Source organism: Pteropus alecto, unplaced genomic scaffold, assembly GCF_000325575.1.
Source record: "Pteropus alecto unplaced genomic scaffold, ASM32557v1 scaffold5, whole genome shotgun sequence".
Classification (NCBI taxonomy): Eukaryota; Metazoa; Chordata; class Mammalia; order Chiroptera; family Pteropodidae; genus Pteropus; species Pteropus alecto.
The window spans coordinates 29,824,649-29,845,882 of NW_006441953.1; the positions used below are offsets into that span (position 1 = coordinate 29,824,649).

A 21,234-nucleotide genomic window follows, 5' to 3' on the forward strand; every position below is an offset into this window, starting at 1 on the left:
AGAAACTGCTTTTTGAAGACGGCGCCCATCCTCCTCTCTACCTGAGTGGAGAGGTGGCCACTGCTCGCCAGATTGCTCAGGAGAAGGGCAATGACATCCTTGCTGATTTGGGTTCGACAAGCCTCGAGCTCCGCATCGGCCCGATTCAGGGTTGCGATCTCCAACCTGGACAACACAACGGTCGAGAAAACCCGGTTACATGAGATCGCAACGAAAAACGAGCTCCCTCCAAACTCGGAGGCTTCAATTATTGGCACGCAGAGCATTTCTTTTTTCCTTTTCCCTCCTTCTCTCCTCTCTCCTTCCTGCCCCATCCGGTTATGGAAGGCCACTGACTAAGCAACTGATTCTTACATAGCAAATTTGCCAAGTACCGGGCTAGGAACAACAAGTAATAATATAACTAACATAAGGTACGGTCTTAGTCAACAACAAAGAAACAGAGGGAAAAATGGAGAGTTACTATATCAGGAGAATTTGAAAAGAAAGTTTAATTTTTTCCAATTAAAAATTCATTTATGGATATAGTAAGTAGATGTAAAGTGGCCGCCTGGACGGGGTTCTGGGACAACCTGAGCAAACACAGGAATGAGGGTGGTGAAGGGCCGACCTGATGGCTGGTCTTCTGAGAGGCCGATCACCACACACGTCGGCACCTTCGGTGACAGCACCACTCCCGGAGGACTGACGTCCCCCCACGCCAAAATGCCCCTGACAATTCCGGGATCTCAGGCTGACGTCACCGTCACTCAGCCCACAGTGACCAGGAAGGAATGTCCCTCCCAAGGGACCTGTGCACATGAGCATCAACTGAACGTCTCGCATATTTTCACGCTTTTGTACAAAAACAGGCAAAAATAGCAAAAATGACCCGGCAAAGGTTTTCGAAGAAGTAAAGAAATCTCAGTGAAATCCCTGGGCGAGCGTCACGACCCCAAGCGGAAAGGGACTCGTGACTCGCAGAGCGAGGCGGAGTGACGCTCAACGCTGAGATGAGCGTCTGCCTCGTTCTGGGAATCGGGCGGACGGATGCCCACCCCAGCGTTTGCTTCAGGCGGACCCAAGTACCAATCAAAGCCCGAAACCCGCGCCCGGCGGCCAGCCCCCCACAGCCGGCCGGCCTCCTTCTCCTTGTCCCTAACGACAGCCATAACCTAACGCCCGCAGTGTGGCAGAACAGAGGTGGCCACTGTCACCGCTGTAAAGAAAATGCTTTGGTGACAGATCCAGCCTGACAACCGCAATGCAGGAGCAGCGCAGCAGAAGTCACCGCGCCGTCAAGCCGTTCACCTGAGAACGACTCAGCATCAGAGCCGCAGTTTGGCCAAGGGTGGCGGCCGCTGCCCCTACGGGGCAGCAAGTTCTCTAGCGACAGAGGCAGACCGACATCCGCAAGGCGGTCAGCGTGCGGCAGCCGCCGTTGCTGCCACGAGGCGGGTTCTCTAACAAAAGGCGTGGAGTAACATCTGCAGCGCGGCCCAAGTCGGCAGCCACGGCCACAACGCCCGTTCCCGCACCGCGGGCGGGCCTGTCACCCTCGTACATCACCAGCACACAGAACACGCGCCAGGACGAGGCCTCTGTCTGGAGACTACTCCCGCTTGCACTGCCCGCTGCCTTGTATTTATTTGTGTGTGAGCCATTTCTCCCTGCAGACTGGGGGCATCTTAGGGGGTCCCGGCTTTTCTTGATTTCCTTCCCAGCATCTAAGACAGTGCCAGGCACGCAGGAGGAGCTCAGCAAACACTTGCTGGGAGAAGGGAGGCATCTGTTGGACACAGAACTCCTCCAAGAAACCGTCGCTGCTGGGAAGACTGTGAGGGTTGCCATGGAAACCAGAGGCTTTACCGCTGCTCTGCTCTGCAGCAGTCCCCCACAATAAGCCTGCTTTGGTTTGTCAGGCACTGGTGAGACCCCACCACCTTGCAGGAAAGCCAGAAGCGAGGCCTAGGTGTGAGGACGGGGCTGCTTTTCCATCCCAGCTGGATGCCTGTCGCAAGGAGGCTTGTGTTGGCCGTTTGGTGAACCGTCACCGATCCTTCCAGAAATCTAGGAATGCCCTAGGCATGTGCTCTCTGTACGGTGGGTTACTACTGCTCCGTATCTCTGAAAGAGCTGTCTATACTCCCTGTCACCATTCTATGGTTCTAGCCTTCTGCCCCTGCCTCGTCCCCAAACCTGCGCTGGTCATCAGTAACATCCCAGGAGTGAAAAACAAGACACTTGTCGGTTCTCGGCTGATCTCGAGGCAAGAGCAGACACGGTCGGTCACCCGCTTCGTCTGGGACCCGTTTCTCTTGGCTCCCCTGACTTCCTCATTCTCCTGAGCTCCTCTGACTTCTAAAGGCCGTTTCCCCTTCTCTCTGTCCTCTTCTCGATGGCTTCCCATTGCTACGTATCGTCTCTGGCCCAGAACTTTCATCTGAGAATGGCACACACTTGTGAGTCCCCTCTGACATCTCCATCCCGGGGTCGCGAAGCCATCTTTAAGTCGCCGAGACCAAAAGAAACTTTGATTTTATTTCCTTAAAGCTCGACCTTTCCCCTTCTCTATCCAAGTCACCGGAGAGCCCCTAATTTTATCTGCCGGCGCTGTCCACCAAGCATATCACTGCCATGGCTGCAACCCCAAGCACCTACTGTGTGTCAGGCTCTGTCTGAGGCGCTGAGGATAAATCAGCGAACAAGACAGAAAGTCCCCGCCCTTGAACTTGCTGCCTCGATGGGGAAGACAACGAGACGGCATCACAAAACGAGACAAACACGGTGGCCTCCAAGAGCCTTGTGTGATGCGGAGAAAATCAGCGTTTTTGGACAAAGAACGACGGGGGACCGGCTTCAGCTCACGCCCTGCACTGGCCGTGCTGACGCTCCTGCCCCTCCGGCCCTGGCCTCTCTCTGCCATCCACAGCCCTGTCCCTGGGGCCCTGTGCCTGCTGCCCCCCACGGGCCACACGTCACGCGGGCCTCGGCTTACCCGGCCCCCAGCCGAGGCAGGGCCCTCGCCCTTTTTAGCGGCTCCCTGCTCCTGGACCACCCTCGCCACAGCGAGGCAGGTCATCGCAACGCGGCGGTCAGTGTGTCTGTGTTTTGCTTGTGCAACCCCCCGGGGACCGAAGCCGAGACCACGGGCAGCACCCGGTCAGGGTCCGCCATAGCACCTGGCACCGAAGGGGCCCTCGGCAGGCATCTGCCGAGATAACCAATCCAGTAATTAATTCCTAAAATTATTGCATCCATGAACAGAGAACCCGGTCAAAGAAAAAATGAACAAAAGATACTCGGGCAAGTGGCTTAATTTCCCTGGGCTCAGGGTTTTAGAGATGAGGACCGAAGTCACAACTACTTAATATACATTTTTAAAAGCCTCAATTCAATGAATACTCATTGAACACCTACTCCGGACAAAACAATTTCGAGACCATTTAGAAGGCAATGTTGGTGGCATCAAAATACAGCAATAAACTTCCTTCTAATGACGAGAAATAAACGCAAGCCTTGAACTTCTTTCTTCTCTTCTTTTTCTTTGTCTCTCTTGGAAAATCTAAGCTCAATCTTAAAAAAAAAAAAAAAAGGAGAAAAAAGCCTATCACGTCAATAGAACAGTGGTTCTGAGAGCGCTCAGGCCCAGGCCCAAACCCATCATCACTTGTGTGGCCAATAGACCTTTCTGAACATCAGCCTCTTCGTGGGAGTCGCTGTGAGTGTGCTTGGCGATGCTCAGGGCCAGAGCGAGGCCGGAGCCAGAACGCCTCGAGCACTGCGTGGCTCTAGAAGCTTCTGGGACCAGCCAGTGGAGCCCAGTCCCTCCTTCCTCGTGTCCCAGCCTGCCTGAGGCTAAGGCACCCGCAGGATGACAACAGTCAAGGAATCTAATTTTTAAACAATGAAAGGAAATATCCCTTCTTCAAGTCCATTCTGCAAGAGGCAGCCTCTGAATGAAGGAGAAACAACTGAGTAACCAAGAAAATGCTCTTTGTCAAAAATAAATCAGTGAGAGCAAAGGAACAGCTCCAATGGGTTCTAGAAATGAGATGGCAATCGAGTCGCCTGAAGGCATCTTTGGACTCCCAGCTAACCCTCGTGTAAGAATTACGAATGGGATAAATGATTTGCTGGAGAAAAACGGCTATTTTTAGTGGGCAGACTATGACAGATTTCCATGCATACTAAGCCGCTGACATTCGGAGTGACATTTTCTTTCTGGGAGCTCCCAAGCTTGACTGTACGTCGAGATGGAAAGATTAAAACTAATCGACAACGCTATGATTAAAAACTATACCACCGAGTTCCCAGAATGCACATCCAGCCACGATGCCTGAAGCATTCAGTCAACACTGGAGCGGGGTGGGGAGCCTGGGCCGGAGGGAGGGCGGAGGGTGGGAGAGGAGGAAGCCATGCGTCTGGCTCTCAGGCCAGGCTCTCTCAGGCTGCGCTTGATAAGCCATGCTAAACACTCCTCAGAAAACAGGATGGGCTCTCGAGGAGAAACGCATATAAAACTCCAGAGCTACCAAGTGATTTACAAGAGAAATCTCGGCGAACCTCAGCATCCCTACCGCGTTCGGGCAGCAGGACCCAGGGGTGAAAGGATGAAGGGAGACTTAGACTCCATCCCTTCTTAATCAAAGGCGAAGACAGCAGGCTCAATATTTTCCTTCCTGAAGTACTAATCACTTTGGTCAGGAGGTTATAGAGTCCTATCTACTTGCAAATTAAGTACCTAGGTGCCGAGGACACAAACAAATCACTTAGCTTTGCAATTTCATGGTTTGGAAGGAAAGTGACGTGGAGCGAGGAACGCTTTGATAACCACCTGCTCATACCACTTAATATAACAAGAGACATTTATGAATCTCTGCCGCTAACTACCCGCCTTTCTCGCCAGAGTCCGTTTTCCTCCCTCCTCCCTCCTGAACAGTGTGGCTAACTTTGATCTGTCGCCCCCGGCATTCTGATTGGGGAAGTAAGCGAAAATGAAGGATCAGAGCTGATGGCTGCATGAAGCTCGGTTGGCCGTGCCGCATGAGCCCGCCACCTAGACACGGATGAACGGGGCCCGGGGCACAGCTGGGTGCGCAGTCAGCCCTGGGCATTTCTGCAGCCTCTGCACCTATTGAGCAGCCAGAATTGTGGGGTACTCCCTTCTCTCCCACTCAAAAAAGATTAAAATAAAAATAAACTAACAGATAAAACCCAGAAGGAATGACCCGGGATTTTCCCTTCCCCTTCGACGTCCAAACTACACCCGACTCTGCGCACACACACACGGTCATGTACCAACCACACCCCAGTTCTGTGGGCTCCCTCTGAGCATCCCTCCCCCCAGCCTACTCTTCCCGCCCTGGGTCATACTTCCCCTTCCCCTCCAACAGACTCTGGGCTTTCCCCTCTAAGCCATTCTCCGTTTGCATCCAGGGTCGTCTCTTAAAACCCAAATCTTCCCAAATGAAAAACTATCCCCTGGGCCTCCAGTGTCAACCGTGGAGCCGGACATCCAGAGGCCTCCTCCACCCTAAGACATCACCGAAGTAACTTCACCAAGGCCACACGGTGGCACAGCCCAGATTAAACCCTGATCTAAGTCCAGGGGCCAGGGTCTTACCCAACGCCCTCGACGGCCCTGTCACGCTCTGCTGTTTTGAGCCTTCTGTTTCCATGCCACCTGTTGCCTGGGCGGCCTCCGATGGCTCTACGTTCTGCAGTGCATTAGAAGTATTTGTCAAATAAATCAAAAGACCAGGGCCTGCGTCTGGGTCAGCGCCTGGAGTGGGGTTTATGCTGAGATGATTTCAAGACTCTGTTCCCACTGAGGATGGTCTAGGTGATTTGGACAAACTATCCCACTGAAAACAACTTAGAAAAGCTGGACAGAATCAACGTGTTTGGGAGCGTCTCAGGAGTAACAAAGCAGTGAAAAATCATGAGGTCAAGATCCAGGGGGCCCGAGGAGGCTCCGAGATGGCAGCCCTACGTTTGGGGTCACTCGGCCCAGAGGCTGGTAAACTCAGCAGAATTTTCAACAGACTTGTAGGGTGAAGGAGAGGAAAACTCGAGCCTAGAGATTCTGAGGAGAGGCTACTCTGATGAAATCCCAGAACCCTCGGTCAGTACGGATACCTTAGGAGTAAAGGTATGTCAAGGGACTGGCCCTGGAAGGAAGCCAAGGCCTGCTTTGAATGGCTCCAATCTGATTGGACTGAGGTTATCCATACACACCCTTAGTTGCCTGGAAGATGATGTCATTCTAGGCCTTGACTGTCTTCTCGATTTCTATACACAATGTCTGGCACATAATCAAAACTACCCAGACATTAACAAGGAGACAGGGAAATATGATCACCAACTAAGAGGATCAATATATTAAGCACAGAACCGGGGTGAAGCTAACGAAGTTTTCAGAGACTTTAAAGCAATTATGCTTAATGTGTTTGAGGAAATAAAAGATAAGATTGAGAATCGTAAGAGAAAAATATAATTTCTTTTGCAATTGCAACAAAAAGAATAAAATACCAAGGAATAAACTTAAAGAATGGGAAAGACCTGTACGCTGAAAACGACAAAACATTATTAAAAGAAATTGAAGAGACACAAAGAAATGGAAAGATATTCTGTGTTCATGGATTGGAAGAATCAACATAGTTAGAATGGCCAAATTACCCAAAGCAATATAGAGATTTAATGCAATCCCCTAAATAGCTAAAGCCATCCTGAGAAAAAAGAACAAGGCCAGAGGCATCACTCTGCCTGACTTCGAATTATACTCAAAGCGACAATAATCAAAACAGCATGGTATTGGCAGAGAGACAGACACACAGACCAATGGAACAGAATCAAGAGTCCAGAAATAAACCTTCATATATTTGGGCAAATAGTTTTCAACAAAGGAGCCAAAAAGATACAATGGAGAAAAGAAACGGTCTTCAATAAATGGTGCTGGGAAAACCGGAAAGCCACCTGCAAGAGAATGAAACTAGACTGCGACCTGTCACCATACACCAAAATTAACTCAGAATGGATCAAAGACCTACATATAAGACCTGAAACAATAAATTGTGTAGAAGAAAACGTAGGTACTAAATTCAAGGACCTCGGTTTTAGAGAGGATTTTATGAATTTGACAACTAGAAATTGAAAAAAAAAGAAACATAAGACGTCATCTGTAAGCATCCGCTAAAAAGAAAGAAAGGCCAAGCCGATGACTCTGATCGAGTGACAGTCAACTCCTAGACTGTGACCCGTGTGCCAGCCAAGAGAAAACGTGGTCAGTGCAGCATCCTGCAGCCGGACCGCCTGCGTGTGAAATCTGGCCCTCTCCCGTACTGGTGTGTGCCCTGGGGTGAGCACCCTCCCCCCAACTCAAGTCCCCACGCGTGAGACGGTACGAACAGCAACACGTGGTTCACAGGGTCGTTAAGAGGATGTGAGTTAGTATCCACAATGTCCTTAGAACCGGGTCTGGCTCTACGTTCTGCAGTGCATTAGAAGTATTTGTCAAATAAATCGAAAGACCTGGATGCAGTTCACATCACTGGTCTGGCCCCTCTCTCCAGCCACCTTTTCTTCTGCTTTGCTGGACTCGATACCCCAGTCCACACATCATCGTGCTGAGCTACGTAAACTTCACCAAACACACCTCACCCATTTCCTGTCCCAGCATCTGGCCTTCCTTCTCTCTGCCTGAAAAGCCTCTTCTCCCTTAATCCACTTGGAAAGCGTCTACCCACGCTTCAAGAATTACTTTGAATATCACCTCCTCTGGGAAGCATTTCCATGACCCTCTCAGAGGTCATTCTTCTTCTTCGGGGCTCAGCTAGCCCTGATCTCCCTTAGCACAGTGCTCATCAAACTTTTATGGTCACTTCTATTTGTGTAGGTCAGATTGCCACATGGCACGAACTATGTCTTAATCCCTCTCTTTTCCCAAATACCAGGCATAGTGTTTCGTGCATAGAGTTGTTTGAGTACGACTACCAGGTGACAAATGAATGACTAAAAGAACGAATTCACGAATGAATGAAATATCCTGTCTTCCCTCTCATGAAACTATAGCTAACACATTCATCGCATCCATGAAAGGATAACGTGAATTAGAACTCTTACTCTTCCAAGGCTTGCAGCATGCCCCCAGGGTCCTCTGAGAACAGAATGTCTACCATGTGGTCATTGAGAGCGAGATCTTCATTCACGCCATCAGCCGAGGTGCACTGGGAGTGCTCTAGCTTGCTCTCGTGATGCTGCACCTTCGGGAGAATTTCAGAAACAGTTGAGTAGGCTTTTTTGTGAATGTCACATGCTGGAAAAGTCACAAGAAAAAAGTCAGAGAACCTGGCTTGCCCCACTTTATGAGCAGAGTAAACTCAGGCGAGACAGTGCACTTCCCTGAGGTTCTATTTTCTCAACAAAATATGGGATCATAATTCTAGTAGCCCTGCGCAGAGTCATGTGAATAAAACGAAGCAATGAATGGAAAAACCACTGCAACCTGTAAATCTATAAAAATATTTCACCATCACCACCATCACCACCATTATCACCATCATCGTCACCACCATCATCACCATCACCATCATCATCATCCCCATCATCACCATCAGCATCGTCATCATCACCATCATCTTCACCATTATCACCATCACCATCGCCATCGTCATCATCACCATCACCATCGTCATCACCATCGTCATCACCATCCCCATCACCATCGTCATCACCATCCCCATCACCATCGTCATCACCATCCCCATCACCATCGTCATCACCATCCCCATCACCATCGTCATCACCATCCCCATCACCATCGTCATCACCATCCCCATCACCATCGTCATCACCATCCCCATCACCATCGTCATCACCATCCCCATCACCATCGTCATCACCATCCCCATCACCATCGTCATCACCATCCCCATCACCATCGTCATCACCATCCCCATCACCATCGTCATCACCATCCCCATCACCATCGTCATCACCATCCCCATCACCATCGTCATCACCATCCCCATCACCATCGTCATCACCATCCCCATCACCATCGTCATCACCATCCCCATCACCATCGTCATCACCATCCCCATCACCATCGTCATCACCATCCCCATCACCATCGTCATCACCATCCCCATCACCATCGTCATCACCATCCCCATCACCATCGTCATCACCATCCCCATCACCATCGTCATCACCATCCCCATCACCATCGTCATCACCATCCCCATCACCATCGTCATCACCATCCCCATCACCATCGTCATCACCATCCCCATCACCATCGTCATCACCATCCCCATCACCATCGTCATCACCATCACCATCACCATCATCACCACCATCACCATCACCATCACCAACATCATCATCACCATCACCATCATCACCACCACCATTATCACTATCACCATCACCGTCATCATCATCATCACTATCACCACCATCATCCCCATCACCATCGTCATCACCATCACCATCGTCATCACCATCCCCATCACCATCCCCATCACCATCATCATGTAGAGTTGGCAGATGAACTTCAACAGCATGGATCTGGCTGGTTTCTAATCAGAATACAGAATTGTAAGATGGAAGTGACATCGGAGATACTTGAGCCCAACTTTCTGACTGGATAGATGATATATCTGTTTTGTCCCTAATATTAATTCTGCAGAAATGGGTATTAACTGAAGCTAACATTTAAGAATTCTGGACCTTATACCTTGTATGTGTCATATCATGAAACTGTCATAACAGTTGTCACCCCCAGTTTACATATAAGGACAATCCAGCCCAGAAAGGTGAAGGAACATTATTTAGCTTTCTTATGCCTTGTACGTGTCATATCATGAAACTGTCATAACAGGAGTTGTCGTCCCCTGTTTACATATAAGGACAGTCCAGCCCAGAAAGGTGAAGGAACATTATTTAGCTTCACACAGCTCAGAAAAAGCCAGGTGGGTTTGATCCCAAGCCGATCTAACCACGAAGACTGTCTTCTGTTTTACAGCACGCTGTCTCACCGGCTGCCACCATGCTGGCAGAAACAAAGAAACATGTGAAAGAGTTCGTTCTGTGAATTCACACTTCGCTTCTCTCTCTGCGGTTGTAACGATAAGCCTTTGATCTCCGGGAAAAGAATCCCGCTCCTTCATCAAAGTAAAGGGTGAGTTTTGTTCTTCTACAATTGATAACAGCTTTGGGAGAGCGAACAGAATGTCTGATTAGTTGGCCATCTTCCTTCCCCTCGTTGGCACTTGCCAAGGCTACTGTGGGCTGACCTCACATTGAAATGACAATTCTCTCCTCTAGGAAGCAGAAACAAAATGAACTACGGGACAGGACTTCCAGCCTCCAGGGAGAGAGGACCCAGAAGCCAGGTCCCAGCCTACGTTCGGCCACTTGAAGCGAGTTGTTTAACTTCATGGGCCTCAGTTTCCTCGATATAAAGATAGGGAGAAAAATGACAGATGATCCTTCGAGCTGTTGGACCCCTGGGTGACAGAGTCCAGCGGCCCCTGCCTTTCACGGTCCTGGAGAAATGCTTGCTCCCACAGGGCCTGCGGGCAACGGTTCCACGGAGCTCGTCTCGCCCTGGGACCAGCCGCCCTCCTTTCCCTCCTCCGTCTGTCCTCACTCTCACCCTCTCCCATGTACTGAGTGTCCGCAAGTACCAGTCTCCACGGCGGCCCATGGGGGCTGTAGCAGACGCCCCCTGTTTTCTGCCCACGTCCCCGCATCCTCGCCACTTCAAGGTCCACCAGCCCAGGATCCGCGAGCCAATACCTACGCTTCCTCCTCCGAAGGCTTCTGCTGGCCTTCAGAGCCCATGCTAGGGACTGTCTCCTTCACCTTGGCCCCCATGCCCCTCTGTCCTCAACCAATGACCAGTGGAACCTGGTGGATAAAAACCCTTGCTCCTTCTCTACTCGGGTAGGGGACCCCGAGGCTTGTCCCCCACTGTCCCCAGTTTCCAAGTAGGATGACGCTCCAGGTGCCATGGCAGTAACTTGATTGGCTGCCTTCCCTTCCTGCCTCGCTATCCACCCCCCCACCACCACCATTATTTCTTGGGGTCACTTTCCATATAAACTGCTTGCATTTGGATCCTGGTCTCAGGATATGCTTCTTGGGGAACCTAGCCTAGGACAGGCATACAGACATGAAGGAGCCCACAGAGGGGCCCAGCAGCTTAGGGTACATGCCGGGTGGACTCTTCAGAAACCAGTGTGGGGACCCAGAGAGAGGCACCCTAACTCGGCCAGGAAGTGGCCAGCGATGCCTTCCAGGGAGGGACGAGGTCCAAGCTGAGTCTCAAAGGACTGGTGAGAATTACGCTCACTGAGGAGCAGAGAAGGGACTGAAAAAGCAACAAGGTGAGTGTGGCGAGCCCGGCACTGTCCGCGAGTGCCAAGCCCTGGGCGGAGGGGGGCGCTGCAGCAAGAGGCGGGAAGCACGGGTTCCGAGCCAGGGAGCTCTACAAAGCCACGCTCAGGGGCCAGGCCTCCCCGAGGAGGGAGTGAGTCTCCAAAGACTTTCCACAGGGGCTGTGGAACTTCTAGAACCTGGATGAGGCTGCAAGCCACACGGGTGGTTGTTCAGTCAGTCAGCTAGACTGCTGGGGTTCACCCCTGGCCACGGCTGGAACCAGCCGGGGAGCTTTGAAAAACGACTGACGACCCAGTCAGAGCCTCTGCAGGCGGGCCTGGCCATGAGTGTTTGTCCGCAGTTCCCCAGCGGGTTCCGGTGTCCACCCAGGGTCGAGACCCACTGACCTGAAGGTTGAACTTCAACCTCATAGCTACCACCACAAAGGCCCCTCCGGGAAGAAGATACACACAGAGACTCACCTGATGTCCGGTGAGCACGCTTCCCTTCCAACACTGATAGCGACCCATGATGGAAAGTGTGACCCAGGCCAGCACAAGGGAGACGATGAAGGCCACGAAGAACCCGGCCACATGGAGACCGTGGTTCGGCAGAACCTACGGGACAAGAGAGGCAGGATCCACCTGTGGTCACACTTTACCTCTTTCAAGTTGAGCTATGACGAACGTTATGATGAACTTCCAGCAAAACAGGGACAGGGTCAGCGAGACGCGCCTGGGTTTGCACCCAGCTCCGCCACTTACTAGCAAGTGAGCCGATTCCCTTGAGAGGAGTCCAACTGACGTATCTCTCCTTTTGTTGCCTGTTCTTTTGATGTCATTGCTAAGAAATCATTGCCAAATCCGATGTCGTGAAGCTTCGTTTTCTTCTAAGAGTTTCACGGTTTTAGGTTTTATATTTAAGTCTTCGATCCATTTTGAGTTAATTTTTGTACCTGCTGTAAGAAGGGCCCAACTTCATTCTTTTGCACGTGCATATCCAGTTTCCAAAACATCACTTATTGTTGAAATGACTGTCCTCTCCCCATCGAACGGTCTTGTCCCTGGTGTCGAAAATCATTTGACTTATACACGCCAGGGTGTTTTCCTGGGATTTCGAGTCCCTTCCGTTGGTCTATGTCCGGCTTTCTGCCAGTACTGTTTTGATTACTGTCACTTTATGGTGCGTTTTGAAATCAGGAAGAGGGAGACCTCCAGCTTCGCTCCTTTTCAAGATCGTTTGCGCTATTCGGGTTCCCTCGAGGGTCCATATTAATTTTAGGATGGGTTTTTCAATTTCTACAAAAACCTGCCATTGGGATTTTCAGAGAAATTGAATTGAATTTGTAGATCGTAACGATGTGAAGTCTTCCGGTCCGGGTACCTGGATGCCGGCCCACCTATCTGTGTCTTCCCTAATTTCTCTCGGCCGTCCTTTGGAGTATGTCCACTGTACAAGTCTTTCTCTCTTTCGTTAACTTTATTCCTAAGTATTTTATTCTCTTTGATGCTACAGTCAATGAAATTGTCTTCCTCATTTCCTTCGTGGATTGTTCATCGTTAGTGTATAGAAATGCAACTGATTTTTGTGCGTTGAATTTTTAATAATGTTTCTAAATGTTTATATCTAATCTAACATTTTTAAAGATGCAGAACTGTATACACATCAAATATCAATTTCATTCAGATAAAGATAATATCTATGCGGAAAAAAAATATTTGCATCCAAAGAGAACAGAGGGGCTACATCTTCGGCCATCTGTTTTCAAGGACGCTCCTTCACAGAAGGCGAACTCTTTTTTTGCAGCTTAAGGAAGAAGAATGAGGAGGTAAAAGGAATTAATAATATCCGATGACCCACAATACGCCAGTCCCTGGGTTAGGGACCTGCAGTGAGTTGAACTGTGTTCTCTAAAGAGGTATGCTGAAGACTTCAACCCCTGGTCCCCATGAATGCGCCCAGATATAATCGACTTGAGATGAGGTCATATGGGATTGGTGGGGGAGGGCTCTACATCAATGACTGTATCCTTATAAGGACAGAGAGAGGTGGACACGGACACACGCGAAGAGGAAGGCCATGTGACCGTGGAGGCAGAGATTGGAGGGATGTAGCTACGAAACAAAGAAGCATTTCCGGGAGCCACCCGAAGCTAGGAAGATGCAAGCAGGATTCTTCTCTCGAGCCTCTGAAGGGAGCACACCCTGCACATGTCTTGGTTTCAGACTTCTGGCCTCCAGAGCCACAAAGAAATAAGTTTCTGTTATTCTAAGCTCCGTAGTTTTGTGATAATTTATGATGGAAGCCACGGGAAACTAATCAAGTGTGCTACATGCTTTCTATCATTCTGTCTTCAGCGATCCTGTGGGAGACGCATTATTCCCATTCTACCGACGAGGGAGATGAAAAGAGATTAAATAATTAATCGAAGTCTACAGCTAAAGAAGGGTAAGAGCTGGCTTATTCCAAAGTCTGTGTTCTCCTCACCAGATCACACTACCTACTGCCCAGGGGACTGTGTGGTTCTCTAAAACACCTTTAGTTCCAGACTCTCAAACTGTGGTAGAAGGTACCTGTCTGGCTGATGAGAACCAGAAACAAAGATTGGAACAGAATGACAGGCAAGCAGGGCGGCCGGACAGTAAAACGCAGGAAGAGACGCTCTCCCTCCCTCTTTCTCTCCCTCTCCCTTCCATTCCTACTGGACCACGAAGTCGAGCAGGCCACCCCACTTCTCTTCCTCTTCTCGTCTCCACCGTCTGGGAACCTCCGCTCTGAGGTGCTGCTCTCCTCCGGCCAGTCACGTGGCCGAGAGACCGAGAAGGGCAGGGCAGGGGGGCGGGGCCGGGCTTCACTGAGCCCCACAGCTGCAGGGATGAATTCCTGTCTTCAGGAGAAACGCGGGCCTCAAAACAAGGCTGCGGCTGCGGGAGGCGTAGAACATGCCGGTGAAGACCGTGGGCTTTGGCCCTCGCTGGCCTCAGCTCTGTCCCCAACCAAGCTGTGCAACCCTGGGCTTCCCCGTCTCTGAGCTTCAGCTTCCTCATCGGTAAAATGAGGATTAAAAACGGTGTCTTCCACCCCTCACCAAGTCAAACACACAACTACTACACAACCCAGCAAGCTCACTCCTGGGAACCTACCCCAAAGGATGGAAAAGAAGTATGCCAACAGGAAGCTGTACCCGGATAGTCACAGTGGCTCTGGTGACATCATCCACAAGCTGGAAAAGGCCCAAATGTCTGTCAGCTGACGCATGGGTAAAGGAAACGCGTTCTACCTGTACGATGGAACAGTATTCCCCCACACAAAGGAATGAAGCGCTGACACACACTATGTCACAGACACATCATGAAAATCTTACGCTAACTAAAAGCCACCAGTCACGAAAAGGCCAAATACTGTATGTTTCCATTATACGAAATGTCCAGAATAAACAAATCTATACAGAGAGAAGACGGATGAGTGGCTGCAGGGGCTGGAGGAGGAGCGGGAAGGAGGGAGGGCGGCTGCTTAATGGGTACGGTGTCCTTCTGGGGTGATGAAAACGTTCTAGAATTAGACAGCGGTGATGACTATCGACATGTGAATGTACCACATGGCGATAACTAAATGTTACGGTATACATATTTTACCACATTAAAACAATAGGTCCTATGCATGGCCTTGCAGCACACGGAAATCAGCCAGAAGATGTGAGGTGCTGTCGCCATGACTGCCAGGCCACGGGACGGGCACGGGTTAGACGCGTATTCGGGAGACAGTGACAGAATGGACATGTGGGATGCTACGGCCGCGGTGGGGATCGTGGTGAGAATGTCCCTGGATGTCTGGCTTGCAAGGCTGGGTGCTGGAGGGACCTACCACCGCAGCGACAAACAAAGAAACCGAAGCCACTCAGAGCAGTAGAAATCAGCCCCAACTCAGTCACACTTTTGAAATTTTCCCTAAAAATCTTGCAGACGAATCCCACTGATAATCAGTCAGCACAGGTTTCTAGGAGCCGATTTACCTTACACTTCATCATCTAAGAATACAGACAAGAAAGTGGCTCGGCGACCCTGGCTTCCTCAGCCCCTGAGCCTCACTCATGTTCCCTCCTGTCTCTGGGAAAGAATCGTCCATTATTACCGCCCGTTCGATCACGTTATTAGCCGACAGCAGATTCCTTTGATGAGTTGCCTCGGTGCACTTATGAAGAGCGATGCTAGATGAAAAGGCCTTTCAAAAGGATGCTTTAAAAGTTAAAAATCCAACACCCAGTCACAAAAGCATGAGGAAGAATTGCTTATAGAATCTGACTTCAATTATGTAATAAATATGTTCATGGACTTGGGGAAAACAAGAAGCTAACCAGTTAGCGGTGATTCTCTCTGGTGGTGGGCCGGCGAGGGCATGTTATCTTATTCTTCAGTCTCTGTCTCTGTCTCTGTCTTTCTGTCTCTGTCTCTCCCTCTCTCTCTCTAGTATAGAGTGGAACGTCCACAACAGACATATATTAAACCCAACCCTCCCACCTGACCCTCCTCCTACCTCCGAAAAATAAAAAAAGTTTGGAGAAAAGGGAAGGCCATGCAGAAAGCTTTCTCTAGAAGAGATTTTAGGAGTAATTTAGTTGAACTCCTTCACTTCGAGCTATAGATCCAAGTGGGGCCCGTGACTTGCTGACCCCTGCCCCACAGCCCTTGAGAAACAACTCTGAGAGCAAAGAGACTCTTGCCTTCCCGGCCAGAATCCGGGCAAGAGCGGGAGCTTGAGGGCGATCAGAGGTGGACACCGCTCACGCACTCACAGAGCTTCGCTAAGTGACGGGTCTGGCGCAGAGGCAGATAAGCGAACAGACTGCACAGCGCGGTTCTGTTCCTCAGGGCTAGCTCCACGCTTCAGGACCTCGGCCAGCTCCTGGGGCCTCGGAGGACCTGAGTTTTTCACTCTCCAATGAGGAAGTGAAACTAGATCATCTTTAAAGTTTCTTCCAGGGCAAGAAAAAACTCTATTCTGACGTCAACAAAAATGTATTCAGTGCCAACCAGGGAAATCGTCTCGATGCTGCAGTGACCAGTTTCATCAGAGATCCCAATGTCACGGGGTCCCCCCGGCAGAGGGAGCCACCAGCACGCCCGGGGGGGTGGGGGGGAGGCTCAGGGATCACAGTGGCAGAGAAGTCCGTTAGGGCCCGTGGGATGTTTAGGAGCTGCCCAGAGCACGTGCAGAAGCAGAGCGACATGGGGTACGCAGGGGACCCGGCAGCATCAGGGGACGGCAGAGGTCCACTTTCCCGCGGGGCCCTGAATATGAACATCAGGGACAGGGCTCCATGCAGCAGGCCACCGGGAGCCCCTCCGGGACAGAGAGCCAGCGGGCGTGTGCTTTAGGAAGATCACAACAGTGGAGACAAGGGGCTGGAGGCGGGCAGGACTTGGCAGGAAGAGGCGGGTGCCGTAATCCAAGTGAGAGGTGACGCGGAAGGCAGATGGGGCTGCACACCTCCCGTCCCGAGCCCAACGCAGAGCCGCGCGGTTTTGCCAGGTTACGTGTGCCCTCCGCTGGGCTCGAGGGCTGACGTCGCAAATCCTCGTATTTGAGACATTCTCACGTTGCAGACGGCCATCTACTGAGGTGTCCTTTTTCTTGTTGATCGGAACTTTTTCTATATTAAAGACATTAATTCCTTTTTATGTATTTCATTAGTATTTTCCCGAGTTTGTCGCTCACCTTTCTTAATGTTGTTTTTAAATGTAAAGTTTGCGAATCTATGTGTGCTCAAACATCCATGTTTTTCCTCCACGGTTTTCCTCCTATCATAAAATATTAACCCATAGTTTCTACTTACAAATTGTTTTATGTATTTAGATTTTTAAGCTGATGAGGGAATTTATCTTTAGTTTTCTTCCAAGAGATCCAGGCAGTTGCCCTCAAATTTATAATAACATTCTTTTTCCATTAATTTGAAATATCATCGTATCTCGTTACATATACATAAGCATAGATGTTCTATTTTGTTCTGTTCTGACTTTCTTGCAGGAGCTGAATATTGTATTTATGTAGCTTTATGATTTTTTGATATCCGCAAGGCAAATCTCCCCACCTTACTCTTCATTTTCAAATTTTCTAGTTCCCTAAATTTATGTTTTCAAGTGAAACTTGAATGGATTCGACCTCTACTCCAGCCTCATCTCAATTCCACTAGAATTCTTACTTTAAGTGAATTTGGTGACAAAATAATTGGTTTAAACGTCTCTCTCCTGCTTCGATCTGAGATCTTTACTCTCCCGTGCGTGGCACGGTGCCTAGACTGTTCATGGGCACATGCAACTAACACAAGCAGCAGCAGTAACATCCAGCACAATCTGAACACCAGCACCCAATGCCCAGACAGGGCGGTGTGGTATTTTTTCCTAATGAGGAGATTCTATTCTTCCGGGAGACAGAAAGGGTAAGAAGACTTTGTGAGACGAAATGGCAAGCCATTGCTGGGGCCTCATCTCAGCTGACATTCACCAGTTGCACCCTCAGGCAAGTGGCAGGAATTGAAGGAGCCAACGGCTGTCTTCCGAGTGCTGCAGAATCCCAACTCACGGCGCATTATTGGGTGTGTCACTCTGTGTTTCCTCCAGGCTGGATGAGCTGTCAGGGGCACGTCTGCCCTCAGGCTGGGCTGCTCTCGTTCACGTTGTCATGCTTTCCTGGTACAGTGACCTCCTTGCAGGAGCCCAGCCAGCCCCGCGGGAGCACACAGTGACACCGGCAGGGGCCTGGCTTCGTCCTGCCGTGCATCCCCGCGGGGCCCGGCACCGTGCCGGCAGGAAGCCACCATTGGCTCACACAGGGCTTTCTCTCCTGTGAGCATCCACGGCACATACAATCTGTATTTCCCAACCAAACAAATTCCATCTTCTGGCCTTTCCTTTAAGATCGAATTCTTACCTCCTCCAAGAAGCCACCACCCACTTGGCTCACACAGGGCTTTCTCTCCTGTGAGCATCCACGGCACATACAATCTGATCTGCCCAACCAAACAAATTCCATCTTCTGGCCTTTGGCTTCTCTCGTTTAGTGCATCAGTGTGGGGGGAGGGGCAACGGATGATGGGCAATCTGAGTCTTCAAGCCACCCAAGACCCCTTCACGTCCTAGAACCGTGCAAAGGCCTGGCTCGCACTCTTGGGGCATCCGCCTGGCCCTGTGGGCATGTGAGCCCGGGGCCCTGATGCACACGGGACATTCGCTGGTCACTTGCAGAGCGGTGCTGTTCGTGTGTGTACGTGACAGCGACGCTGATAACAGCAGCTGACATTACTGCGCGCTGTGCCGAGTGCTTCACGCGCATCCCCCCGCTCACTCCGACAACCGCCCTACGAAACGGGGGCTGTTATTAGTCCCATCACCAGCGAGGAAACCGAGGCCCATGAAGGAAAGTAACACACATACGGTCACACACAGTTGGTGGAGGGGCCGGGATGCAAAGCCAGACCCTCGGGTCCGAGAGCCTGCGGTCCCCACGACGTTGGAGGGCCACTACGCATGCATGCCGCGTCTTCCCACGCGACGGTCACCTCCCTGAAAGTGGTCCGCAGCTCAAGGTCACCTGGCTCCAACTCACTGCTCCACTCCACACCTGCACCCATGGGTCTGCAACCAGAGGGGGCACCTATTCCCCAAGACCTGCGGGTGGCTCCTCTCCAGCCCCCCGGGAGGCAAAGCCAGACCCTCGGGTCCGAGAGCCTGCGGTCCCCACGACGTTGGAGGGCCACTACGTATGCATGCCGCGTCTTCCCACGCGACGGTCACCTCCCTGAAAGTGGTCCGCAGCTCAAGGTCACCTGGCTCCAACTCACTGCTCCACTCCACACCTGCACCCATGGGTCTGCAACCAGAGGGGGCACCTATTCCCCAAGACCTGCGGGTGGCTCATCTCCAGCCCCAGGAGGGGCCTGGGCATGGAGAAAGGCGCACGAATGTTGATTAAATGAATATTCTCTGACTTTTATTATAATCACAAGGTGACGAGTCGCCTCCCCTACTGAGATGCAGTCGCTGCCACTGATGACAATTGGCTCAATCACGGGATATCTACCTGCTGAGCACACCTGCACTGTAAGGCACAGTGGGGGACACAAGGACGAGCCAGACATGCCCCGCCCGCCGGGAGCTCACAGACCAGCCAGCAGGACTGCCTGCACCTGTGTGCCCCATGTCCCCACAGACTGTCAGCGTGCTGTAGCGGGACTGATTTTGTTTCCATTTCTCTGGGGGGGGGCGGGGGGGGCGGATTCGGCTCTGCAAGGGGCGTGGGGCCCACTGCCCAACAGCAGGGCCATGGAGCCAAAGCGCCAGCTTCAAATCCCGGTCCGAACACTTACCAGAAGAGCTCACACAGCAGGTCCCAGGCTGGCAGCTGGGACCCTGGATGTCTGGAGGGTGCCTTCCAGCTTTATGCTGAACACCTGCCTCCCTTCTGGGGGCCTGGAACCTCGGTGAGTGCCCGGCAGAGTGCGCCCAGGTGCCCAGCCCCCAACGAAACCCCTGGTGCTGGCCCACGAACCAGCTCCCCGGGTAGACGACAATTCACCGTGTTGTCACAGGTCAGTCCTGAAGGAATCAAGCATGTCCTGGTGTCCCTAGGGGCAGAGGACCCGGGACACTGCACCTGGGTGCCCCAGACTTCACACACGTGCCTCTCCCCTTTGCTGACCGCGCTCTGCCTCCTTCCCCTGTGATACGCCTTAGCCATCAGCGCGGCCGCATGCTGCATTCTGTGGGTCCTCCTAGCGAATCATCAAAAATGGGGGCCGGCTGAGAACCCTGACGCTCTAGCCACGTGACCTCACGCAAAGTACTTGACCTGGGTGTGCCTCATTTTCCCCATGCACAAAACGGGGGTGATTCTGAAATAGAATCTATCTCCCAAGATTGGGGTGAAGATTACATGATATTCAGCATATGGAAATTACTGAGAATGCCCTGGCATCCAGGAGGTGCTTATAAAATGTGAAACGTGCTTCGCGGTGAATTGATGTACCCGGGTGAGTGAACGCACGAGCTGCGAGTGATCGAATGGATGAACGGAAGGGGGAAAGTTCCAGTGGTGAACGGCAGAAGTGGGAGACCTGCCCACGGGCCGCAGAGCCCCAGGAAGGACTGGGAGGACAAACACGGTCACCGGCCGGCTCGGCCCCCGGCTGGCCCGGCAGCGAGCACTGAGGAGCTGCCAGGTGGGTATGGACACAGCTGACCGGAAACACAGACAGGCGTCCGGGTAGTGACGGGCCCGCCCTGCCCAGGTGGAGGAACAGGTGTTCGGCATAAACCTCATCCAGGAAACTAACCAGACAGGCTCAGGCCACACCGGGGGACCCCAGACTGCCCGGATCCCCCCAGCCTGGGTGCAAGTCTGGGCTGCCAAGGCCGGGGCGGGCGCCTCGCCCTGGCTCTGAGGACAAGAGACCCCGCGCCATAGGTGTAAAAGGACACACGGGCACCAGGCGGTGTCGTCAGATACTTTCTCTTACCTTAATCTTCTCTTCTGCTGTTACGGTGAAAAGGGCTTTTAGCTGCGTTCTGTTCTAGAGAAAGGAGAAAGAAACATGGAGTCACACTTGGTGTGTTTCCAGCCCGCTGAGCCTGGAGCCGCAACAGGCCCTTGATCGCTGGGGGTATGGAGCCCATGGGGGTCTCAAAGACCCTCCAGGGGGAAAGGTCTGTGGGACTGCGAAGCTCCTTCTCTCCAGAAGGCTTCTGTAAAACCCTAACGGCAGTCTCCCTAATCAGTGAGCCAGCAGGACGCCCTGGTGGTGAAACGCTGGGGCCTGGGGCTGGGGCTGGGGACTGGGGACTGTGTAGAGGGCAGGAGACTGGGGACAGGGGC

At 51.6% G+C, this 21,234-nt stretch overlaps 1 protein-coding gene across 4 annotated transcripts in view; it reads right to left on the minus strand.

Moving 5' to 3' along the window:
- EVC2 (EvC ciliary complex subunit 2) overlaps window positions 1-21,234 on the minus strand; it is a 67,516-nt gene that overhangs the window by 35,309 nt on the left and 10,973 nt on the right. For all 4 annotated transcript variants that reach the window (XM_025051773.1, XM_025051772.1, XM_025051771.1 and 1 more), the window contains 4 exons: window positions 20,879-20,932; window positions 11,850-11,984; window positions 8,104-8,243; window positions 1-165 (listed from right to left, as the gene is read on the minus strand). The exon at window positions 1-165 is cut by the window's left edge and continues 157 nt beyond it. In XM_025051773.1, the coding sequence (XP_024907541.1) occupies window positions 1-165; window positions 8,104-8,243; window positions 11,850-11,984; window positions 20,879-20,932 (494 nt within the window). The remainder of the gene's footprint in view (window positions 166-8,103; window positions 8,244-11,849; window positions 11,985-20,878; window positions 20,933-21,234) is intronic.